General features: G+C 50.0%; 1 protein-coding gene across 1 annotated transcript in view; it reads left to right on the top strand.

Moving 5' to 3' along the window:
• Window positions 1-3,024: 3,024 nt before the first annotated feature.
• The window catches only part of RFTN1 (raftlin, lipid raft linker 1), a 200,168-nt gene continuing 179,107 nt past the window's right edge, over window positions 3,025-24,085 (top strand). Inside the window, exons 1-2 of the mRNA XM_057737870.1 lie at window positions 3,025-3,237; window positions 18,685-18,837. Coding sequence (XP_057593853.1) covers window positions 18,693-18,837 — 145 coding nt within the window. The 5' untranslated portion in view covers window positions 3,025-3,237; window positions 18,685-18,692. The remainder of the gene's footprint in view (window positions 3,238-18,684; window positions 18,838-24,085) is intronic.

The raw sequence follows: 24,085 nt of genomic DNA, 5'->3' as shown, positions 1-24,085 counted from the left end.
CTTATCTCTCCTGTCAGCCCTGAAATGTTGCTGTTCAGCTGCCCTGGAGAAGATCTGGTTTTCCAGGTCCTGCAAATAGACAATTAGGTCAGTAGCTCTTCAGGTTCTGTAGCTTTTGATGGGTCTGTTTTCTGCAGAAGTTGTTACTGTTCTCTGCAGAATAATGGGGATTGAGTGGGTTCTGAGCTAAGTCGGGGGAGAGGGGTTGAGTGTGGTGGGGTGGGGGTGGGGTGGGAAAGAGGTGGCCAGAACAGAAGGTAGCTGGGACTCTCCTTCTGTCCAAGCCTCAGCATAGCTGGGATGCAGCACAATTGTACCCATGGCCTTGACCATCTCCAGAGCGGGGCGATGCCACTGAGGCCATGGGAGAGCATTGCTCTAGCGGGGCTGGGAGTGGGGTGGGTGGCGGACTCCTTTAGCCGCGCCCTTACAGGAATCGTACAGTCTGGCCACGGCCGCTTCTTATGCTTGCCTAGGCTGGCTTAACTGCTCTCCTTTCCACAGGGGGGTGTGAGGAGAACCAGCTTCCCCATTAACTTGGGGCCTGCGTTTTATCGACCGCGAGACTCGGGATCCCAGTTCTGGGGCCATCTGTGACCTGTCGTGCTGTAATAGCTTGGTTTTCCCCGTGTTCGGCTCCCTCCCCGAGTACTTAGTGTTCAATCATAGGGGGAGGAAGTGTGAGCAGAGGAAAAACAGCACTATTACATGACCCCTGATGAGACCGCTGTGATAGAATTAAAAGCTGCCGCCCTAGGACATTCTAACAGATGACATTGTGAGGTTGCCAAGGTAACCCACCAGGATACAGTTCCCGCATCTTTGCGGTTGATGCTGGGTAGGCGAGGTCAGTCAGAGGTGAGGCCCAGCTGCCCAGGGTATAGCCCTTGGCTGGCTAGTCCATGGCAGGCGAGGGGAAAAGCAGGGTTGACCTCTACACAGCACAAATGAACCCAACCTCATCTCCTCATTGGTTATTCCAGGTGAAAGAGAGTCAGAATACTCCAGATAATTGTTCAGTGCAGGTGACACAGAGCCGAAAAAGGTTCTGGCATGAATGACTCACCCATTCATTCCATGTATGTTGATCAAACACTTGCTATATACCAGATAGGAAGCATCAGACTATCTAGGGGGAAAGATCAGGAGTTCTAGAACAGTCTAAAAAAATGGAGGTCCAAGCGGGGGAAAAAAGACATTTAAGACATTGACACGCCGTTAGTACTCAGGAAGTTTTCCTGGAACAAAATGGAAACAATCAGAATAACTTATTAACCCCAAGGACCTGGTGTTAAAAAAAACTGTGCAAAAATTGTATAGAGTGGATTTTATTTGCTTCAAAGAAGTCAACCTCCCCCACAAACACACCAAGTTATGCTGCATTTCCCCCTTTTCCCTTTATCTTCTTTTAAATACTCTGTGTTTACTTTTGAACTACTGGTAAAATAACTATGAATGTTATTTTCTTTCTCCCATGTAAGGATCAGAAAGATTTCAGATGGGCCCTGCCTTGCAATAGCTCAAGGCCTTGGTCTTATAAAGAACAAAGATCCCTCCTTTTGGTAAGTGTTCCAAACCATCACTGGGGCCACTGGACACTTGTCCCCACATAATGCTGTTTGAATCTGGACTTGGGCTGTCATCTGATCTTGTTATTTTCTCCCAGATGGCAAGCCAAGCAGGGGGGAGAGTGGAGGAGATTGGAGGTGGTGAGTGATACCAGCAGGGGGTGGGGTGGAAAGGGAAAGGGGCAAAAAACAAAAACAAAAACAACATGGTAGTGGGGGAGGGGGAAGGAACACAGAACTGGGGTGGCTTCGGAATAAGCAAACCAGGAAGAAAATCTCTGAGAAGCTGTGGTTACTGGAATTCCCGAAAACAAAATAGTGCCTCTTTACCCCCTGGGGGGTGTTATTAGTATCAGAAAGACATCATTAAAACACTGGTGCACCTAAACCAGCCCTCCATCCTGTGGGCTCCAATGCCTAAGGCCCCCCTCTTTGCCCAAGGAGGAAATGTAGATAATTAATTAGATTATGTCAGCTGTCTTATTGCAGTTCCCTGATAATAATAATAATATCAACAACAACAAGGATAATAGCTAAGTTGCAGAGTGCTTTCCTAAACACTTATAAAACCCAGCAGCAAGTGCTACTTAACAAAGGAGGAAACAGGCCCAGAGCAGTTAAGCCACCCAAATCACACAGAAGGTAGATCTGGATGGAGGCCCAAGGCCCACCCTGACAGTTTGGCTCTAGGGCTCCCGCTACTAACCCTTACAGGGTAACTGTGCTTTGTCTAAAAAGCTCCACGAAGAAAGACTTTTGTAATGGGCTCACTGCCTCCCATCTTCGCTTCACTAAGGCAGTCCTGGCCTGGCGTTTTATTTGTATAACTGTCTCCCTGGCCGGCCTGAAGTTGCAGGCCAAGACGGTTCCTCAGATCTTCTCAAACCTTCTGGGCACCTGAAAGGGGTGGGCTAGGGTGTGGCAGGAGGACACAGGTGTTATCCTGCTCCTTTGGCACCAACTCCCTAGAAATAACGTAAAGACTGAGGATGGGCCCACCTGTGGAATGGGGAGGAGGAATGGGCCACTCTTAATGGTCCTCCCCCACCCTCCCCCAGCCATCAGCACCTTGGTGGCAGTCGCCCTCCAGCACCCGAGCCCAAATTTTGAGGGTTCCCAGTCCCCCAGGCGCGCTCCAGACGCACGCAACCTTGGTTACAAGGGGTCGAGAGGGTGGGCGGTGAGCCACGGACCTCTGCGCCGAGGGGCGGCGAGGGTCACTGGCCGGGGGCGCCGCGTGCAGCGCTCCGGTTGTTGGGGGCGCGGGGCGGGCCCGCGGCTGCCGCGGCGGCTCTCAGGGGCCGCGCGGCTCCCCCGAAGATGCAGCGCAACATATTTTGCACATGAGTTCAGAGGAAGAGGAAGTGTAGCCGGCGGACGCGCGGCGGCGACGGGGGCGCGTCGGGGCTGGAGCCGGAGCGCGCCGGGCTCAGGGCGCAGCGAGCGGGAGCGCGGCGGCCGCGGGCTCCGCGGAGGGACAGACGCACGGCTCGCGGGAGAGACGGACCCACGAGCGCGCCGCGCCGCGCCGCCGGCCCGGTCCCCACCCCCCGGCGCCCACGCCTTCCCCGCGCCGCCCCCTCTGTATGGCACAAACTTTCCTCCCGGGACGGAACACGCTGTCTCCGGGAGCCCGCGCCCGCGCCTTCTCCTCGGCTAGTCCAGAGCGGTAGGTGGGCGCCTGCAGGACTCGGGATGGAGGCGGGCGCAGGCGGGGCGGGACGCCGGCGGGCAGGGGGAGCCCGGCCGGGCGCCTTCCTGCAGGTTGCCGGGGCTGGGCGTGCTTCCCAGGCGCCGGGGGGCTGCCAGAGGGCCACCCCCGTCCCCTGCAGCCCGGCCCGGATTGGATGGGGCCGGGGATCGAATCCATGGGACGCAGCGGTCTTGGGCCAACTTTTTTTGGGGGAAAAAAAATCATCCCTGGCGCTGTGTGGGGAGAGGCACCCCAGAGCAGTCTGTTGAGGGTGGTGGGCTCCGCATGCTTGGGGCGTCTAGAAAGGAAGCAGAGGGGAAGCTTCAGGGCTACAGGTGGGTCTAGGACACTGCTGCATGGGGTCCTCGGCAAAGATCCGGCGGGAGCTGGCCCCGGAGTCCAGGTTCGGGAGGGCGCGAGGCCGGGGTGGGCCGGGGTGTGGTGGAGGCGGCTCGCGCTGCCCATCCGCGTGCGCCCCGGGGGGTGCGTTTGTTCTAGGGCAGGGGTGCTGGACGGGCGGCAGCAGACGTGCTGCGCGTTCCGGGGAAGCGCCGCGGCCACGCGAGGCGCGGGGACTCGGGGCGCGGGGATTCCCCGGCGCTGAAAACAAGCATCTCCCCTTCCGTAAGGGGGTTTCTTCCCTCGTCCCCACCGCTTTCCTAGGCCCAAGGGACGCCAGGGTGGACCTGGGTCAGGGCGGGGTGGCGGCGGCGTTTATTTCAGGAAGCCCTGTTGTCGGGCATGCACACCCGCCTCCTGCGCCGGGGCTCGTGCCCTTCACCTAGACTGTCGCTGTCTTTGGCAGTGAGAACCGCGGCGGAGGCCAAGGTGCCGTAGCCCAGGCGCGCTGCCTCCCTGTTACGTGCGCTGGGCTGCCCTGTGTGGCTGTGGGTGGTCCCCAGGGACGCCGGGTGGTGTCAGTGAGTTTGTTAGGGGGTTTAAAAACGAAAAGTATTTTGTTTTTAAAAAAGTCTGGCACCAGTTCCTATGTTTGAGTGACTGCCCTGGTTTCCAGCAACAGCCCCTTCTTGTAATTGGTACAGCTGTTTTCAGATGCTGGGCACAGTCAGGCGAGGCGTCTTCCAGACCCTGCCACCGTGTGTCATCTCAGGATAAGTGAGGCCCTGCCAGGAAGGAAGGCAGGCGTAATGTGAGCGACCTCTGGGCCTGGGCGTAGGGCGTGCTCTGCACCCCACGTGTCCACCGGGATTCCTAATTTGTACCTCTGAACAGCTGAATTCCCTACCACGTTCAAGTGACCCCAGATGTCACCAGACCCCACAGAAGGGTTAAGCAACAAGCTGTTTGGGGCTGTTTGGTGCGTGTGTGCGCTAACCTCAGTGAAATCACTTTAACCTCAGAGGGAGCTCTGCATCCTCTTTTGCCTTCAGTGGAGTTTCTGGCCCGAGAGCTGGGACATCATCTCTCTGGCTGCATTTGTATAGCAAGTCGCTGGGTTGGTTTTTCTTTGTTTGTCTTTTGGCTGCGTGGACGTGGGGCACGTGGAAGAGGGGTGTTGTGCAGTTAGCTAATAGATTTGGTACAGGAACCAAAAGAGAATACATTGGGACTACAAGTCAGTGAGTTCTTTTTCTCCCTCTTGAGCAGGAATTTTTGGCTTCCATTCAAATAATTGCTTTGTCTGTAGGGAAACAGGCAGAAAATCTTTGGCATGAGTGATGTGAGTTCCTGTAAAGCTACTTGTGTTCTTCCAATCTTAACTTTTCAGCAGAATCAAAATTATGTGGGCCCATGGCTTGGTGGGCATGGGTGTCTTGCTAAATTTCTAAGTCGGTGGGCTAGGGAGGGGGCACTGTGACTCCTTCCCCTGCTCATCGCCTTTTAAAAAACTTAGGAAAGTTACAAGAACACTGACCACCCAAATACCCATATCTAGTGTCTATAATTTTACAATATTGTCTTTATTACACATCTGTCCATCTGTTCATCCCTCTATCCATCCATCAGTTTAACTTATTGTTTTATGCATTTTACATTAAATTACAGACCAGTGTCCATTTAGATCACCTCTAAACGTGTCAGCACACATTTTATTATTTAGAGTTCAATATGTGTTCATGATTTTCTTAAGGTACAATTTATACATGCGGTGAATTTATACATATATACATACGTATATACCTACATATAGTGAAATGCACAGACCTTGAGGGTAACATTTGCATAATGTTTTGACAGATGTGTACACCTGTGTAACCCTGGTCTCTCTATCAAGCAATGTTGCTGTCACCCCCAGAAAGTTCCTTCATCTCCATTCGCAATCAGTCCCTGCCCCCACCTTTTGTTTCCTCACTCCAGGTTGGTTTAGTCTGGTCTCGAGCTTCATATAAGTGGAATTCCACAGTATTGCGTAAAGCTTCTTTCGCTTGGCATGTTTTTGAGGTTCACCCATGTTTTATGTACCAGAAATTCGGTCTTTTTTTATTGCTGAATTATAGTCTGGAATCTGTTTATATCACAGTTTGTTTGTGAATTCCCCTGCTGATGGACACATGAGTTATTCCAAGGTTTGGGGGGTATCTTGGATGAAACAGCTCTATTTGTGTACAGGTCTTCCTAGGGACATATGCTGTCATGTCTTGTGGGTACAATGGAGTGGAATTGCTGGGTCATAAAAGAGATGTGTGTGAACCTTATAAGAAACTGCCCGACCTTCTCCCAACATAGTTATACCATTTTCCACTCCCGCCAGCAAAGGATACAGATGTGAGATTCCAGATACGACAACGCATTTTCCTAGCCCAAAGTCAAGAGCATGGTTGACCAGTGTTTTTCTGGGGCTGGAGGGAGCCAGAAATTGGGGCCACCTGAGATGGTTGGGAGCATGTTGTTTTCGTAGATGGAGGAGCTGAGAGCAGTCCCTGACTCTGCCAGTAAATAGGTTTACTCTTAAATTACTGCAGACGATCAGACAAATATTTTATTTTTAGAGATCTTCAGAGAAGGGAATTCCATAGGGGAACGTCCCCCTGGTTGTGAAAGAAGACTGACTGCTTTCTATATAAAGAAAAATAAACCCCAAACCCCAATGAATTCCACTAAACTTCTGCTTCGAAACTCCCCGGGGGATTTCTGGCATATTGGTCCGGTTGCTGTGAATCTGGTGGAGATTCCTGTTGGATTTCGCCGGCTGGGGCAGCTGGCTGTTGAAAGCGGTTGTGTTTGCGTTGTGAGGCAGGTCAGATGTGGCTTTTTGCTGTTCAAGTGATGTGGCCTGTCAGTGAGAAGCCTAACCTGTCAACACCCGTCTTATTGTCCTGGCTGAGAGATTGGGCCGTTGCCCTCTCAGGTCCCCCTCCACCGTAGCCAAACCTGGTCTTGGCTGATCCAGGAAACAGGGATGGAGCGCCCTGGTTTCGTGGGACCCGGGATGAAGCTTTGACATCTCATCACGCCTGGGTGTCTCAGTGGTGTCAGGTGACAGGTGGTACAGAGTCTGAAGACATTGCACTACATTTGGGGACTGTTCGCGTCATCCGCAGGCCTAGTACAGTGCCTGCCACAGGGCAGAGGCACTGCATAATTCTCGTGGTACCCATCTGGGTCATTGCCTGTCTGGAGGTTGCCAGGACTTGCCAAGATGTCAGGACTCCAAGACGTATTTCACTAGAGGCCACTTTACTGTAGCCCTGGAAAAAGGTTCAAAGTGTTAGGAAAGCTTTGCCAACTGTAAACTTCCATGCTAGTAGCACCGTTCTTATCTTATTATAGATTTTACTGTTGTTATTAACAAAATAATCGTATTGGCTACCCCTCACCACGCGCCCACTTTCTGCCAGGCACTGTTAGGCTCCTCACACGCGTGCTCTGAATCTAATCCTCGCGAGAGGCAAGTACTATTATTATCTGCACTTTGGCCTTGAGGAAACTGAAGCTTAGAGAGGTTAAGGAACTTGCCCCAAGTTCACATTTTCACGTTTCCTGGACACTAAGGGAAGAGGCTGTGACGTTCTGGTTTGGCAGACGCAGATTCCGTCTACAAGCATAGAGTTCCAGATACACGAAGCCTTCGTAGAAGAGAAATGTAAACTAGATAGGGGATCGAAGTTGTGAGAAATGACACACTGGAATTGCTTTCTTAAGTCTTTTGCCTTTTCCTCTTTGTTTCCAGCTTTCTGAGAGTTGGGGTGCCTGGGGCCTGGGTAGAGGTACTAATTTTGGTGACAACTTAAGATGTTATTGGTTATGATGACTGTAATTTTACTGTAGGGAAAGATGTTGCCAGCTGTTTGGTTTGTGTCTGTCGCTGAGCTGTCTGCTGCACTAGCCACTGGGCCACGTGTGGCTATTTACATCTAAATGTCAATGAATTAAAAGGAAATAAGATTACAAATGCAGCTCTGCAGTCTTACTGGCCACCTTTCAAGGGCCCTAGAGCCACATGTGGTTATTGGCAAGCGAATTGGGAAGACCAGATATATTTTCATCCTTGTTGAAAGTTCTGTTTGATCGGGCTGCTCTCTACTAAGCATTTCTTTTCTGTCCTTCAGTTTAAGAATTGGCAACACTCTTGGCTGAAGCGTAGGCTATTTTTCACTGACAAAGAGATAAATTCAACCAGACATTCTTTTATGTTTACCTTTTAAAGGTTTGTGTGTGTGATCTTTCCTCCCATTCACATTCAGTTTTTTACATAAATTTGAGTTTCCCTTTTCTCCTGGGCCCCCAGAGGGGCTTTCATTATTATCATTGTGTGTTTTACCAAGATGCTTTCTCTGAAAGGGATCGGTACAGCGGGCAAGCGATGGCCACTGCTTGAGGCCCGGTTAATTCCTTGCTCTCCAAAGAGGAATTCAGTTCAGCTTTTAAATATGCATTTGTGTGACTTACTCCCTACCTGGGCTGAATTCAGGAAGAAAAAGTGCTCTCAGCAGGGCCAGAACCAAAGGGCTGGAAAATCAGGTCACATTCTACGCGTGATGGCTACCTGCCAAGACTGAGGTGGGGGAGACGCCCTTTGGGGTACCTGAGGGCTTTGTTTGGGGCTTTTCCGGGGTCGGGGCTCCCCCGTGGCGCAGGGAGTGCTGGAGGGGCCACAGTGTGGCAGCGTCGTGCCTGGTGGTGCAGGATGCTGGGGGAGGGTGTCTGCTCTCCCCGTTATGGCGTGTCCACTACTCCGTTCAGTACGAAGGAGCGGGGCGCCAGCCCACGGGTGTCAGTGGGGAACCCAGGCCCCCCAGAGCTGGGAAGGCAACTTCAGCTATGTTTGCTCAGCTCGTTTGATGTTCACCAACTCTTGTGCTACTTCAGGAGGCTGTATTGGATGTTTCCACACTTCTTCAACCAGGAAGCCAGCCGCACCTCACTGACAACGTTCCTTGGCTTTTACAACTAAACTGTCCCATTGTGTTGTCCCATAGGCAGAACCCCTGGACAGGCAGCATTTATGCTTTGCAAAAGATTATCAACTTTCATTTCTGTGTGTGTGTGTGTGTGTGTGTGTGTGTGTGTGTGTTGAAATCCCCTGCTTAGTATTTCACCCCGAGGAAATACTTTTGAGGGAGCCTTCAAGTTTTATGGAATAGCTCTCAGTTTCCTCAGATTTGGAGACATTTTTGTAATAGACCTTATCTATAAAGTCGGATGAGAAGAGACTAGGTTAATTACAGACTCTGGTTAATGGAACGTGACCGAGTCATGTATTACAAAATCTCGGAAATGCAGAGTGCGAGAAATCAGACTCTTCATTTAAACACTTCCTTAATTTAGAGAGGTCTTTGGGGATTTTTCCAGTGTCTTGGGACCCTTTATAAGCACCCTTTCAGTGTGGTGTAATTATGTTAGGTTGACAGAGGTCTTTATCATGGATAACAAGTCATGCCAGTGAGGGTACTAATCATGGTTAACATTTGGACAGCCATTTCTAGGTGCCTGAGCTCTTCTAAGCCCTGTTAAATTAATTTATGTAATCCTCACCTTGCACGTGGATTCTGCGGTCATCCCCATTTTATAGTTGAGAACCCTGAGGTTAAGTGGCTTCCTTGAGGTCACTCTGCTAAGAGGTAGGGGCCCTGGAACTTGAACGAGGCGGTCTGGCTCCAGAGCCTCACCAGGCCCCTGTACCATGCTCTTAAGAAGATGAACTTGAGAGCGACAGGCAAATATTCCAAAGGCCCTTTCCACCCTTTTCCAGGTAATAGGCGTCTTTCCTACTCCTGAAGAATGTTGACAGAGTAGGTGTTTACTGTGCATCTTTTGGGGCAGGGCATTGGGGTAGCTGTTGTTGGATATGAAGATGTGACTGCCTTGGAGAAGTTTGCTGTCTTGTGGGACGACGGGGCGGTACCAGAGCGTCTCTTGAGCTCCGGACTGGTCCATCCAGCTGCCCACCCCTCCTCCCCTTGGGTGCAGTTAATGCATCCAGAGCAAACTCCCATCTCCTTTGGCGCAACTGCTCCTCCCACGGCATCCCTGTCTCAGGAGGTGGCCGCTGCCGCCTTACAGGTGCTTAGGCCACAAACCTGAGAGGGGTCTGGATGTCCTCTTTTTCTCACGCCCTGTCCCCAGACCGCCAAGAAAGCCCACTTCCTGCCTTCAGAACGTATCCAGAATTTGCCCTCTGCTCACACCTCATCACCACCTGGTCTCCCCGTTCCCGGGGCCAGAAGTGATCATGTCTCCCCTGGGGCTCGAAACCCTCCGAGGGCTCCCATCTCTCTGGGGACGCAGCCAGTGTCCTGACCACGGCCGCCCGGCCCGCACCTCCCTGCCTCCACTGCTGCCCGGGCGGCTCCACCTCCCCGGGCAGGTCCGGGACCTCCCGGCCTGTTTGCACTTGCGGCCACCGTGGCGGCTGCACCTGCCTCTTATCCCAGCACTCGCCCTGTCGCCTTCCTCAGGATTCTGCTGACCGTCACCTTCTGGGGGAGGCCTTCCCGCATCACCCTGTTTTTTCAAGTTGCGCCTCCTCCCCTGTCCTTGCTAACCCTCCTCCCTGCCTTGCTTGTCTTTATGTGATGTACTTTTAAACTGGAACTTCATTCATTATTTTTATGTGTCTGTTGTGCTCCTGAAGGTAAGGTCCACGAGGGCGGGGTTCTCGTTTTGTTTTGTTTTCTTGTCTGTTTCACTTCAGTATGCCCAGCCTTTGGAACAGTGCCTTGCGCGTACTGAGTGCTCAGTGAAGGAGGATGTGATGGTTAATTTTATGTATCAGGTTGGCCACGCTGTGGTACCCACAGCTGTTTTGGTCAAATAGCAGTCTAGGTGTTGCCATGGGGTATACTTAACGATGTGATTGACATTTGAATCAGTAAAGCAGATCACTCTCCATAATATGGGCGTGCCTCATGGAACCGTCCAAGGACTTAAAAGACAGGTCTCCTGAGGAGGAGGAAGGAATTCTGCCTCCTGACGGTCCTGGGGCTCAGCTCTACACCATCACCTCGTCCCAGGTCTTTGGCCCGCTGACCTGCCCTATACATTTCAGACTTGCCAGCCTCCAAGTCCGAAGATAAGTCCTTTAAAACAAATCTGCCCCCACTTCTCTCTCTGTAGCTATCTACATAAGGACACACATATGCACAAGAGACCTGGGAGGAAGAACAGGCTTTTGGGGCAGGACGTTGAGTTCTCTTTGGGGCATATTCATCTGGAAGTGCCAGGAAAGTTCCAGGTGAAGAAGCTGGAACGGTGCTGGAATTGGAGAGTGGTCAGGCTAGGAGGGGATCTGACAGCTAAGCGGCGGATGGTGCAGTTCTGAAACTTTTTTGAGCCTGCATGTCAAGTCCCTATATTGGAGGTTCCCAAACTCTGTGCTAAGGCACCCCAAGGCACTGCAGCAAGTTGAACTTGCATGTCAGATGCCGCCCTCACTGCTAGCCTGAGGTAGTTCACAGGATCTACATCAAAGGGCACCACTTCCTCTTGGTGACGTCATATCTTTGTGAAGCTGGATTTGGGGTGGTGGCTAAAAGGCCGCTGTGGCACAGGAGATGAGGGTGATGGGTGCATATGCCCCAGTAGTAAGGATGGTAATGTAAGGATGCAGGAAAGGATGTTTTTTCTTTCGATTTATATATTCTGTTCTTTCAAAAGGCTACTAAGTTGTTTGGACCTAATCATCAATTTGCTTGGACCTGACGACTTAATAAATTGAACTGTGGGTATTGCTTTTCACCTGGGAGTGCTGTGAAGACACGTACGGAGACACTGGGTGTGCCAAGACCCGGAAGATCTCAGTACCTTTGCCCTGTATTGTTCTTGGTGTTGTATGTAGTGTGTAAGGAGCAGGGACAGAAAGATAGGGGACAAAGGGACGGGCATGAGGGCTGCGCTCCCGACGTATTTCTTCAAAAATAAAAGATGCGAGCAAATAAAGTGTATGCATTTGTTACATCAGGTTAGTGGGTACAGAAATGTCTCATTTTTTTATCCTTAGCCATATGTTTGCCGTGGTTTATAGTGAAATTTGAAGAGAGAGAGAAGGAGGCTGGGGATAGAAATTTGGGGGTGCACCAGTGTTTGGGAGGACAGCAGAGAGCCTGGAAAGGTAGGGTACGAGGTCCAGAGAGATTCAGGAGATGCAGAGGTGGACCCAAAGAGGTCAGCAAAGCCATGTTCTCCTAGACTGTGGTTCTCAGCCCTGGCTAAGCAGCTTAAGAGAGACCTTGGGCCCCGGAGGCCTGGGTGTTAGATTGGAGAGGTCAGGAGTGGGAAAACACAGGGTATGCTCTGAGGGCGTTCTCAACCTGAATGTCAGTTAGAATCCCCTGGGGGGAGGGCTCTTAAAAATGATGCTTGGCCCCACCCCAAATGCCTGGGCATCTGGACGTCAAAACAGCTGTTCAGGTGATTCCAGTGTGCAGCCAGGATTGAGACCTACCGCCATGGTCCAGGCTTTCTCAAGCGTTGCTGTGATCCAGACTCTAATAAATTACATGTGAAAAGGTGGATTCTGATTGAGCAGAGCTGGGTGGGACCTGCTGGTCTGAGGCCCACACGTTGAGTCGCACGTGCTTCTGTTGTTAGTTAAGGGTGGTTGTGATGGAGGCTGGTGGGAGAGCAGAAAGGCGGTCTGAATCAGCCTCCACCGAGTGCTTTCCTTTGATAGTGTGAATACCCCTCGTTTGCCTTATCTTTTGCTGTGTAACACATCACCCCCAAACTCGGCAACCGAAAACAGTAAGGAACGTTTATTATCTTGCAGGGCGTCTGTGAGTTAGAAGTTCAGAAGCGGCTGAGCTGGGTGGTTCTGGCCCGGGGTCTCTCATGAGCTTGTGGTCAAGGTGCTGGTGAGGCTGAAGGCCCTTCTGGAGCCGAAGGGTGCCTGCACTTGAGGGTTGAGTTCTTCGCGGCTGTCGGTTGGAGGCCTTGGTTCCCTGCCCTGGGGGCTTCTCCATGGGGTCAGAAGAGTGTCCTCACAATAGGCACCTGGCTTCCCCCAGGCACACTTGTCCTGCCATATCCTGCTGGCCACCTGGGTCATCCCTGCTGCATGGGAGAGGGACCCCTGGTGAACAGGAGGGTTACTGAGGCATCTCTCAGAGGCTGGCTCTGATACACCTTGTTGTCTTCAACTAGGAAACGTAATGCATGTGCAACACAGAGAACTGGAAAAATACACAAAACCATGTAGAGACTGTCTCCCATCACCTCATGACCCAGAGCAAAGTTCTGTGAATGTTATGGTCTCTGTCCTGCCAGTTAAATAAAGAATGTGGATTTTCATATACAGATACACCAGGAGACACCTAAAAAGAAGTAGCACCGTAAAATAATCCCGTTTCATACCGATTGTTCCTTTCCTTGGCATTGAATCAGGAGCACTTTCCATGGGTCAATTTTATTTTATTTTATTTTTTTAAAATTTATTTATTGGCTGCATTGGGTCTTTGTTGCTGCACGCGGGCTTTCTCTAGTTGCAGGGAGCAGAGGCTACTCTTCATTGTGGTGCTCGGGCTCCTCATTGCCGTGGCTTCTCTAGTTGCGGAGCACGTGATCCAGGCGCATGGGCTTCCGTAGCTGCGGCACACGGGCTTAATAGTTGTGGCTCACGGGCTCTAGAGCACAGGTTTAATAGTTGTGGCACACGGGCTACATTGCTCCGCGGCATGTCAGATCCTCCTGGAGCAGGGATCCAACCCGTGTCCCCTGGTTGGCGGATTCTTAAGCATTGCACCGGGGAAGTCCTCAGCAGGTCAGTTTTAGTTATCTGTTTGTAGGATATCAAGATTTGACACCATCCGAACAGCTGATTGGATTTTCAACTTTTCATGTACATTTCTGGGCGGAGAGAGATGTTCCTATCATGTAAAAACTTCTTAATTTGGATCATCAGTCCCTACTTTGGCTGCCTGAATGGGATGTAGTAAACATGCTAGAGTCTTCAAATATAGGATTTGAGCGGAGAAATAAAGGATGAGCTTGCCAGCTGATGCAGTATCATTGCATATAATTGCCGCATCTTTGGTTGCTTGTCATGAGCTGTTGGCAGTTGTTAAAATTAGCTTTACAGTCTGCCTCAGATTAGCAGCAAGTGTGGTAAATGAAGGCTCCCTCTTAATGAAAGTAATTTGTATTTGAAAATATAACTACATTTATTGCCCCTATTATTTAAATGCGTGCATGCTAGTTGATAGTAAAAATGAACCTTTAAACTGAGGGTTTTTTTTTTTTAAACCCAGCTGAAAAATAATCTTTTAAGGAGGTGATTCTTCTTGAAGTGGTTTTTCAGTGTTTTACGGGCGTCTGGGGAAGTATTGTAGGAACAAATTAGAACTACTTTAAAGATAAAAATGTTGGGCTTCCTAGGTGGCGCAGTGGTTAAGAATCCACCTGGCAATGCAGAGGTCACGGGTTCGATCCCAGCTCCAGGAAGATCCCACATGCCGCGGAGCAACTAAGCTCGTGTGCCAAAAAAAAAAAAAAAAAAAAAAAAAAAAAAAGATAAAAATGTAAACATTTCAACATTTAAAATGACGCAGGACATTGTGCCCCATTGCTGATCAGCTTTTTCTGGAACCAAGTCTCTGGGGACGTGCCCTATGTTTTGCATCACAGCAGTTTTGTATGCGCTGCACCCCATCCACGTGTCTAGAACAAGCAGCCTCACGGTACCACATGTGTCTCTCCATTGTCTTTCTCCTCCTTCAGCTGTGATCTTGAGAGTATGACCTGGTCTTTCCATTTTTATGTTTCCTAATTGAGGGCGTGACTCAAAGCAGGCCGTAGTACATGTGCGTTGGATGAATGAATGCGTGAACTTGGAACATAAATTCCCTCCCTCTTGGAGCCGACAGTTCCTACCTGAAGCTGGTCTCCCGTGTACCAGAGACACACCTCCTCCTAGGCTTGATTCAGAAAGAATTGATTTTTCTAGAATGTCACCATTTGAGGCATCTTTGCTTTTGGGTCGTTTGCAATGTCTAATGTCCTCTCCTTGTCGTGAGTCTCAGAACCCCCCGTGATTACCTTATTTTCCTCCCTGGTCAGCCTCCAGTGCCTACTGACATTTAGCGAGTTTTTGCTAGAGAACTGTAAGGATATTTTGCCTCTTTTCCCACTGTCTCACCATAGGAGTGGGGAAAGTCCTCCTCTCTTTCGTCCACCTTTGAAGACCTCCTGGATGGTGATTCTTGGTGCCTTGGTGCTAGAGAGACCCATACACGAGTGCAGGGCTGTCTTTTGGGAAGATAAAGACATAAAAAGAAGAAGAAACCCTCCCGTGTGACTGTTGAATCATCAAAGCTGCTCCAACCATGAACTCACACATAAAACAACTCACCTGGTTTACATTAGGTGTCAGTGTGAAGTGCGTGTAGGAATTTGGAGGGGCGGAGCTGTAGTGGTTGGATGGACCATAGGAAAGTACCGGAAGAACGTCATCACACGCAGGTGATGTTTAGCGGCGTCCTTTAGAAAAGCAGACAACAAGGAAAGGAGAAATGGCCGTGAAAAGCACTGACGGTCATGCTCCTACCCGATGAGCTGATGCCCCAGGGTGAGCAGGGGGTGGGGGTGGCGAATCCGCGGACTCTCAGGGGGTCTCACCTTCTGCCTCTCGTGGGCGGGTCAGCGTCTGGCCACCCTGTGTGTCATTCATGAACAGGACGCCGCACTTACCATAGAACCCAGAAGTCCCTCCCCTAGGTATCACCCTAGAGAAAGGAAAACGTATGTCTACATAAGAACTTCTGCGTGAATGTGTCTAGCCACTTTATTTAGGATCGACCCAAGCTGGAAGCATCCCGGCTGTCCTCCCGGGGTGAATGGCTGCAGCAGGCTTCTGACTGCAGGCCGGCGCTCAGCAAAGGAGGCAGCTGGCTGTGGTCATTCGGAGCAAACTCTGTGTACAGGCGACCTATAGTATGATGAATCACGCCCAGACTTAGAGGCCTGAAACAGCAATAGTGGTGTGTTTTGCTCGGGAGTCTGCCAGTTTGGCAGGTCTTGGTGGAAACAGCTCATCTCTGCTCCACGTGGTATCTGCAGCTTGACGGGGGCAGAGGCTCACCTTTCAGGGTGGTTCCCGGCCCGGTGGCTGGCGAGTCGGTGCTGGCTGTTGGTTCCTCCCCACGTGGGCCTCTCTTTGGGGCTGCTTGAGCTTCCTCCTGGCATGGTGGCTGGGTTCCAAGAGCAGGTGTCCCAAGAGTCAGGCAGTGGCTGCTCCCAGTTTCTTAAGGCCCGGGTCCAGAAGCGGGCACTGCGTCACTTGACACTTTCTATAGCAAGCAGTCACAGAGCCCAGATTCAGGGGAGGTGACATGGGCCCCACCGATGGATGGCAGGAGTGGCAAAGGATTTGGGGGCCACATTAAAAAACCATCATTTACCTTCTGCCCTACCGCGTCCCGAGACCCTCCCTGAATGTCTGTGAGGGGGATGTGCAGCCACGCCGGCCCCATCTGCCTGCATCCGGCAAGGCTGTGCCCTTCACTCCCCCCTCTTCCTCACTGCCCTGCAAGGCCCATATCCATCCTCTGCCCCAGCTTCTTGTGGGATTCGAATGCGACCAGGGTTCAGGAACCTCGCATAGGAAACACTGAAGTTTACAAAATGTAGATAATCATGTAAAGCACTGTTATACGTTTTCCTTCTCTTCGTAAGCTAGATTTTGTGACTTGTTTGAGTGTGGTAGGGGTTGTAGTAGATATTTTTGGAGTGATGTAAAAGTCTTTGCTGTTTTGCCAGGGATGGAGTTGGTGGAAGAATGCAGGAAGCAACTAGGAGGAAAGTAGGTGTGTCACTAGCAAGCAAGGTAGGGCCCTAACATGAACGGGTGAGAGGAACAAATTCACACTAAGCTTCTGGTGGCTGGCAGTGGGTCCCGTGATTCCCTTCCCAGAGAGGACTGTGCTTTAGAAGCAATTGCTTCACCAGGGTTGCACGCACTCCAAAGAAACGAATCCCTAAAATTTGAGATCTCAAGGATTCATTGATATTACAGTTTTGCTCCTGGCTGGTACAGTGTCTGATCACGTAGATGACTTGCCCAGGGTCTCATCGTGACCCGTGAGACAAGCACAGTGCCCTCTGGGGGGAACTTGAGACATCAGGTTTGGGATAGTCTGATTAAAACAAATTCAAAGTTAGGAATTGGGAGTTTTTGGTGATACTTCCTGGCATGTCTCCCTGCAACCCCAAATTTGTCTGAGACTATCTTACTCATCCTGGTAAACCTCTCCTCCTTTTTTTCTGCTGTCAGGAAACCTGTCCTTGAGAGAAGAAATTAAATCATCCTGAAGTGCTAGTGGCTACCGGGAGCTTGGTTATTGCCCTTCCCAGGGAGATATTTGGGGTTTCAAAGGCAATGCTGAGATATAGGGTGGTCTCAAAGGAATGAATGTCTAATGGTGGAATTTACCTAATAGGATAGCAAGAACAGGAAGATTTTTGAGGAAAGGTTTTTTCTTGGAGGTCCCCAAATGCTCAGTCCTTTGTAGGGAGGAAGATGAGTGACTGGTAAGTCTTTGGGTTATTTCCAGTTCTATTCTGGCTGTGATGGTACTTCTCTCACCAGGTTACCTGTTCCCCAGCACTTAGGGGCCTCCCTGTCCACTTCTGCTTTGCCCCAGCAGATGCCAGGCAGCTTGCTTTTTAGCAGTTAAATGTGCAGCCTCTGTGCATATCAGCTATTATATCTGCAGAACTGCAGAGTATTTTACAAGTAATCAGTTCATGCAGATTGCACATAAATCATGTCTGCTCTGGCCCTTTGGACACTAATGTTCCCTTATTAAGGCATAAGTAAGCCTTCCTGTTCTCATCCATCCTTCCAGACTTTTTTTAATTACTGAAAAGTATAGCCTGGTTGTCGCTCCACCAGCCTCTTCCACTGCCCTCCCTCCCCGGCCTCCTTGCTTTTGTGAGGTTGATCTTGTTTTTCTGGAGCTGGCCAAGTTGCTTTAGGAAGCTGGGTACCTTGTGAATGGATGGAGCCAAAGGAAATTCTTATCTCCAAAAGGAAGTGGCCACCACGTTTCTGTTTGTGATATTCTGGCCCGTTAATATTTTTGTGAAATGTGTTCTGATAGCAGCACTGGTGCCCCAGAGAGGAGGGAGCTCAGCCAGGCTGGGTCACAAAAGGCAGACCTCTCCTGCTGAAGTCTGGGGAGTGGATAAAAAGTCGTTTCGTGACTGTCATTCTGCCTAAATAAACAGAGAACGTTCACTGTTTTTAATCCCCTGGAAGACTGGACGCTTGGCCCACCCTTCTATGCACATTATATGAGCGTCTCCATTTTCTTTCCAAACCGTAGCCTCAGATCTTTGCTCTGATACACGTGGATTCTGCTTCCAGTTTCTGCAGCCCTGCTCTTAGTCTTAAGCCAGTGTTCACGTTGGTCTCAAATGACTCTGAGTCTGGAAGAACCCCTCTGTCCTTGTGGTTTGGTCTAAAGAAGAATAAACAGGGACTTCTGGACAAGGCCTGTAAAAATACCGCCATCTACTTTGAGAGATATTTTTTGAATGTAAAATACTGACTAAATAATTACTGTTGAGGGTAGAAAGGACTTGGGAAATTGTAACAACAACTTATTATCCTCTCTTAGCAACCACGGCAAAGTGACACCTCTCTTTTTTTTTTTCCCAGATGGGCCGACACTGTTATGCACCATGTTGCTTTTTAGATCCCATTTTTTAATCATGTATACAGATTATAGTGGAACCGAGGCACTCTGAGGTGTTATTTTCCTCAGATGGGGGAGAAAAATGATATAAAATGGGTATGTTTTTGGTGTCATTTCAGACTCACTGGCTGGCTGGTAATGGTATCTTATCAGTGAGAGAAGGCAGCCTCCGGTGTTCAGGTCACAGATTGGATGGTACTCTAGATTTCATCCAGGCTGAGGTCCTTTATGTATTCTTCAGGGAAATGACGGGGTCTTTTATACTGCGGTGTTTGAAAACAACATCTCAGGAAAAAAAAAATCATCCCCCTTTTGCTTCTTTTGCTGGCAGCTGCTAAAATGGGTTGCGGATTGAACAAGTTGGAGAAGCGTGATGACAAACGGCCTGGAAATATCTATTCGACGTTGAAGAGGCCCCAGGTGGAAACCAAGATAGACGTGTCCTATGAGTACCGCTTCCTGGAGTTCACCACCCTGAGCGCCGGTGAGGATGAGGCTGAGCCCGGCCCAGGGGCGGGGCGCGGGGTGGGGGCCTCGGCGGGGCTGCGGCCCGCTCAGCGCTGGGGGTGCCCATGAGGACACGCGGGGGAGGTGAGGGGGGGCCTGTCAAGAAAGGACTGCGCTCAAATCCAGATTTTTCGGTGAAATCTTTCACTTTTTGAAAGCTAGCAACTAACTTAAATTTTAACAAATTAAAACCAGGCGTGAGCCGAATAGTACACGTGGGTGGGCTGCGTTTGGCCCCTGTGCCCACTCGTTTGCAGACTGTTTCGTGGCAAGACACGTGGAGGAGGACAGCCGCCTTCTCTCCTCGCGGCCCTCCGCCTGACCACCGAGGTCCCCCTGCCCTTGTCCTCTGGCATCTTTCTAGACTGCTTGTCCATCAGACTGCGTCCCAGTGGCCCCGGGGTGACTGGCGAGGAAGGATCAGTGTTTTCATCCCGAGCATTTGCTGAGCGCCAACTGTATACAGAGAGTTGGGTGGTGCTGTGGGGAAATCCTGCGGCCCATCCTGGTTCCCAAGACTGATACACGTGGTAAAACTCAACAGGCTACCACTGTAAGTTGGAAACATGGGAACTGTGTGTTCGGAAGAGGAAGAGAGCATTCTTCCTTGCAGGGGTGCCTGAAAGTTGTGAGCCCAAACCAGGTGCTTCCTGACACAGGCATCTTAAGACTGACTTTCTCCCTGGCCTTCTGTGACTATGTTAAGCTTCTGATAAGAGAAGAGAATCCATGGGAAAAGTGCTCCGAGTTGCAGGTTTGAGTCCTGGCTCTGCCGTGAAGCAGCTGGTCCTGCAGTGTCCTCATCTGTGAAGTGGGCACACGCAGACCAGCTCGCAGGGCAGTGCTGAGGATGAGGAGAGGCGACACGTGTTCTGAAGCTCTTAGCACATCCGGCTCGAGTTGGGCAGCTGGTATCACTATCACTACCCACCTCCCCCCCCGCCACTGTTCTGCCCGACCACCTCCATGCCGATGATCCAGATGCTTCCTGAGCCCCGAGAGGGATGGGCAGCGGGGCGTCTCTGCAGGGGCGGCCTGGGCAGCCCTCATGTCCCCCAAACTGAACCTGGCCTCTTTCTCAGCAGACTGCTTCCTGCTGGTGCCTCTGACGAATAGTGTTACCACCGTCGTCCTAAACGGCTAGACTTGACACCTTAGTCACTGTGACCATGCCTCCCCTTCACCCACAATTTCCATCCTGTCACCCAAGCCTCTTAAAACTACTTCTGAAAATGCTGACGATGTAGTTGATATAACATGGACACATCTGCGCCCAGAAGTACTTGGAGCAATTTGTCATCTAGGATTTCCTTGATGAGTATCTGAGTGCTTTCTGTGTGCTGGGCCTCGTGGGATGGTTGAGGAGACACCAGAGCGTGTGTAGGAGAAAAGATGGAGAGGAAGTATAACAAGATGTTCAGTGTTACGATGGGGGAATTCTTTTCCTCTTTTTCATTTTTGTGCATTCCTCACCTGAACTATTTCCCTGACCTCCTTGTTTGTTTCTCTGCTGTCTTGTGCTCCAGTTACAACACATACAGGGCTTTTTTTTTGATTCCATTACCTTTTGTTTTCTGATTATAAGGTGGATATATGTCCATTATAAAAGTTAGGAGGGACTTCCCTGGTGGTCCAGTGGTTAGGACTTTACCTTCCAATGCAGGTTCGATGCAGGTTCGATCCTTGGTCGGGGAGCTAAGATCCCACATGCCTCATGGCCAAAAAAACCAAAACATAAAAAAAAAACCCAGAAGCAATATTGTAACAAATTCAATAAAGACTTTTAAAAAAGTTATGAAAACACTGGAAAAATTCTACCTGGTCTTCCTGGTTCTCCTCTTGCCTCCCCCTCCCCCCCCATCACATCACTCCTTTGCTCAAATCCCCCACCTCAAGGCACCCACTTCCCTCTGCCTCACTCTCCCGCTGTTTGTCCTGCATGTTCTGCCGCTGCCGCCTTGCTGTTTCTCAAACCCCCCAGGCCTCCTCAGGGCCTTTGCACTGCCTGTTACCTCTGCCTGGAAGTCCTCCCAGATATACCCTGAGTTCAAACCCTTAACTCCCTTCTCCGGGAAACCTCTGACCGCCTATTTAAAATTTCCACCTCCCCGACTCCCCATTTCTTTCCCCTCTTGATTTTCCTTATAGCATATCCTGCCATTAACATGCTTTGTATTTTGCTTGTTGTTATTTGTTTCTTTGTTTGTCATCTGCCTTCCTTTATTAGCAGGTGGAATCCGTTCTAGTGAGAGCAGGATTGTGTCTGTTTTATCCTCTGCTGTACTGTAGGTGCTTAGAACAGTGCCTGGCACATAATAGATAATCAGTAATGTTTGTTGAATGAATACTCAACGTATGTTTTTGTTTCCTGCTTTTTTGCAACTTAACATTGTATTGTAAGGCGCACACCTTGTGGTTCCACATGCTCCGAAAATATGATTTAATGGTCCTGTATGCTTGAATCACTCAAGGTACCATAATTTATTAGGTTCCCCTTTTATTGGACATGTAAGTAATGTTGGGCTTTGGGCTATTATAGATAATGCTGTGGCAAGCAACGGTGTACTTAAATCTTTGCATGCATTTCTGACTATTTCCTTAGGAATGACTGAGATGAAAGATACGGATATCGGGACTCTTGATAAATTGCCACATGGCCCTTGGATGGGACCTGCTGGTGTAAAGCACAAATCTGAACTCTTTGGCTGGTTCCCTCGGTAAATGAGGGGGGGGTGGGGTTCCAGCTGGCGCTCAGGCCATGCAGACCCCGCTCACTCATCTCTGGAGGACCCTGTGCCTGGGCCCTTGGCCTTGCCAGCTGCCCCCACCAGGACCTCCCCTTCCAGCCTCCCCACTTTGGTGCAGTCAGAGCACCTTCTGCACAGGGCCTGCCCCACCCTCCCTGTTGCCAGAATCACTACCATCTTTATCACAGTTTTATTCCATCATATGTTAAACTCATTTGTGTTTCCTTGAGGGCAAAGACCAAGCCTTGCCCATCTTTCTGTTCATCTTTCTTGTTCGCCCTTTCTGGCCAAGAACAACGTGTCCTAAATAGTCGGGTTCCAGTAAACCTTCAAAGTCAGTGTTACATCTGCTGATGCGTTTCCCTGGCAGCCTGTCAAGGTTCTTTTCTAGAAGGCCTTCCTTTCTAAAAAAAATTTTTGGCTGCATTGGGTCTTTGTTGCTGTGCTTGGGCTTTCTTTAGCTGTGGTGAGCAGGGGCTACTCTTTGCTGTGATGCGTGGGCTTCTCAGTGGGGTAGCTTCTCTTGTGGAGCGTGGGTTCTAGGTGCGTGGGCTTCAGTAGTTGCAGCACTCGGGCTCACAGCTCAGTAGTTGTGGCTCGCAGGCTCTAGAGACAGGCTCAGTAGTTGTGGCACACAGACTTAGTTGCTCCTCGGCATGTGGGATCTTCCCGGACCAGAGATTGGACCCGTGTCCCCTGCATTGGCAGGCGGATTCTTAACCACTGTGCCACCAGGGAAGCCCCTCTTTCCCAGAAGTTCTGATGGGATCACTCATTATTGCTCTAGAATAGAGCCAACAGCTGTTGAGAGTCTACTGTGTGCCAGGTGCTGTGATGGGGCTTTAGATCCCTGATCTCATTTTTTTTTTAACTTTTCAACTTTGCCGAAGTCTACTTTAAGCATACCACACTGTCAGTCTTTAAAATGTTCACACCCATGAAATGATCACCTCATCAAGCTGTAGAACATTTACATTGCCCCCAAAGTGTCCTCCTGCTCCTTTGGACTCCCTCCTTTTTTCCAACCCTCTGTCCCCAGACAAGCAATGATCTGCTTTCTGTCACTGATTTTATTTTCTAGAATTTTCTATAATGGAATCATGGTATGTAGTCATTTGGTCTGGCTTTTTCCACTCAGCTGACTTATTTTGAGATTCACTTATGTTGTTTGGTGTGTCAGCGGCTCATTCCTGTTTTGTCTGTTGTATGGATTTACCGAAGTGTGTTTTTTCCATTCACCTGTTTTTGGACATTTGGGTCATTTCCAGCTTGGGGCTATTACAGAGTAAGTTGCTGTGACCATCCGTCTTTGTGTGGTTTCTTATGTCATCTTATCACCACAGTAACCCAGCGAGGTGTATGGGTACGCTCATTCCCTTCTTTGCAGAAGAGGAAATGGACACGCAGAGAGGTTAAGTAACCTTTCTAAAGATGCAGTGCTAGGAAGCGATCAGGGCTGAATTCGAGTCTGGATCTCTTGGGCATCAGAGCTCTTGTGCCTTATAAACTGCAAGGTGCTGGACAAATAGGTGTTAACACCAGTCAGAATGTTCTTACTGTAAAACTCGTGTTGTCCACTTCCGCCTGCTGGCTTAGGGAGAAAGGGGACCACATGCACTTAAAAAAAATCGAGATCAGAGTCAACGCTGTTTTACCTGTGCCTTGCTCAGGGCTCGGTGCGTTTGTGGATGATGCTGGAACAGCAGCCTCGCTTGTAGGGCTGGCGGAGGCGAACGCAGCGGGAGACTCACAGGGAAGCACATAAGCGGGCAGAAATCTCCATTCTGGGCAATTTGATTGGGCCTTAAATTTTCAATTAACTCTGGTCACTAAGGGAAGAACCTGCCCTTGGATAGGTTTCGTCACAGAGGAGGCCTGTAAAGCATCAGAATTTCTGCAAAACGGTGCCTCGTTATCCCTTCTATGTGCGTGTTTTGCCAGCTTCTCTGTGCCAGGCCACTCTGACACCACTCGGAAGCTACCTGTGTCAGCTGCGTGAGCATCCGCTGTGTTTATAACATGCTTGGTGCGGGGACAGTTGACACAGTGAGCGATTGTAGGAAGAAGTTAGTGCCTTGTTTGAACTGTCTAGACCTGCCCTGTCCAGTACAGGAGCCACCAGCCACGTGGCTATTTAATATAATAACGGCTGAACACTGAATAACATGAAAAACTTAGTTCCTCTGTCACCCAGGCCACACTTCAAGTGCTCAGCAGCCGCATGTGGCCTGTGGCTGCCACACTGGACATCGCAGATGAAGGACACGCCCACCATCTCAGAAGGGTCTGTGGGGCAGTGCTGTTCTAGTTGGTTTCAAGGGCGGATAACTCAGTTCCGGGTCTGACTCTGCATCCCTAATGCAGATTAGTGTACCATTTTATTATTGAAAGTTTGCCTTGGGTTCACCAGGGGCCATAGGGTGACAACACATTGATTTCACAGATATTTACTGATCGTCGACCGGCCCCAGATGTTGT

Source organism: Hippopotamus amphibius, chromosome 6 (assembly GCF_030028045.1).
Source record: "Hippopotamus amphibius kiboko isolate mHipAmp2 chromosome 6, mHipAmp2.hap2, whole genome shotgun sequence".
Classification (NCBI taxonomy): Eukaryota; Metazoa; Chordata; class Mammalia; order Artiodactyla; family Hippopotamidae; genus Hippopotamus; species Hippopotamus amphibius.
The sequence above is the reverse complement of the archived record's forward strand: the minus strand, read 5'-3'. Positions and strand labels throughout refer to the sequence as shown.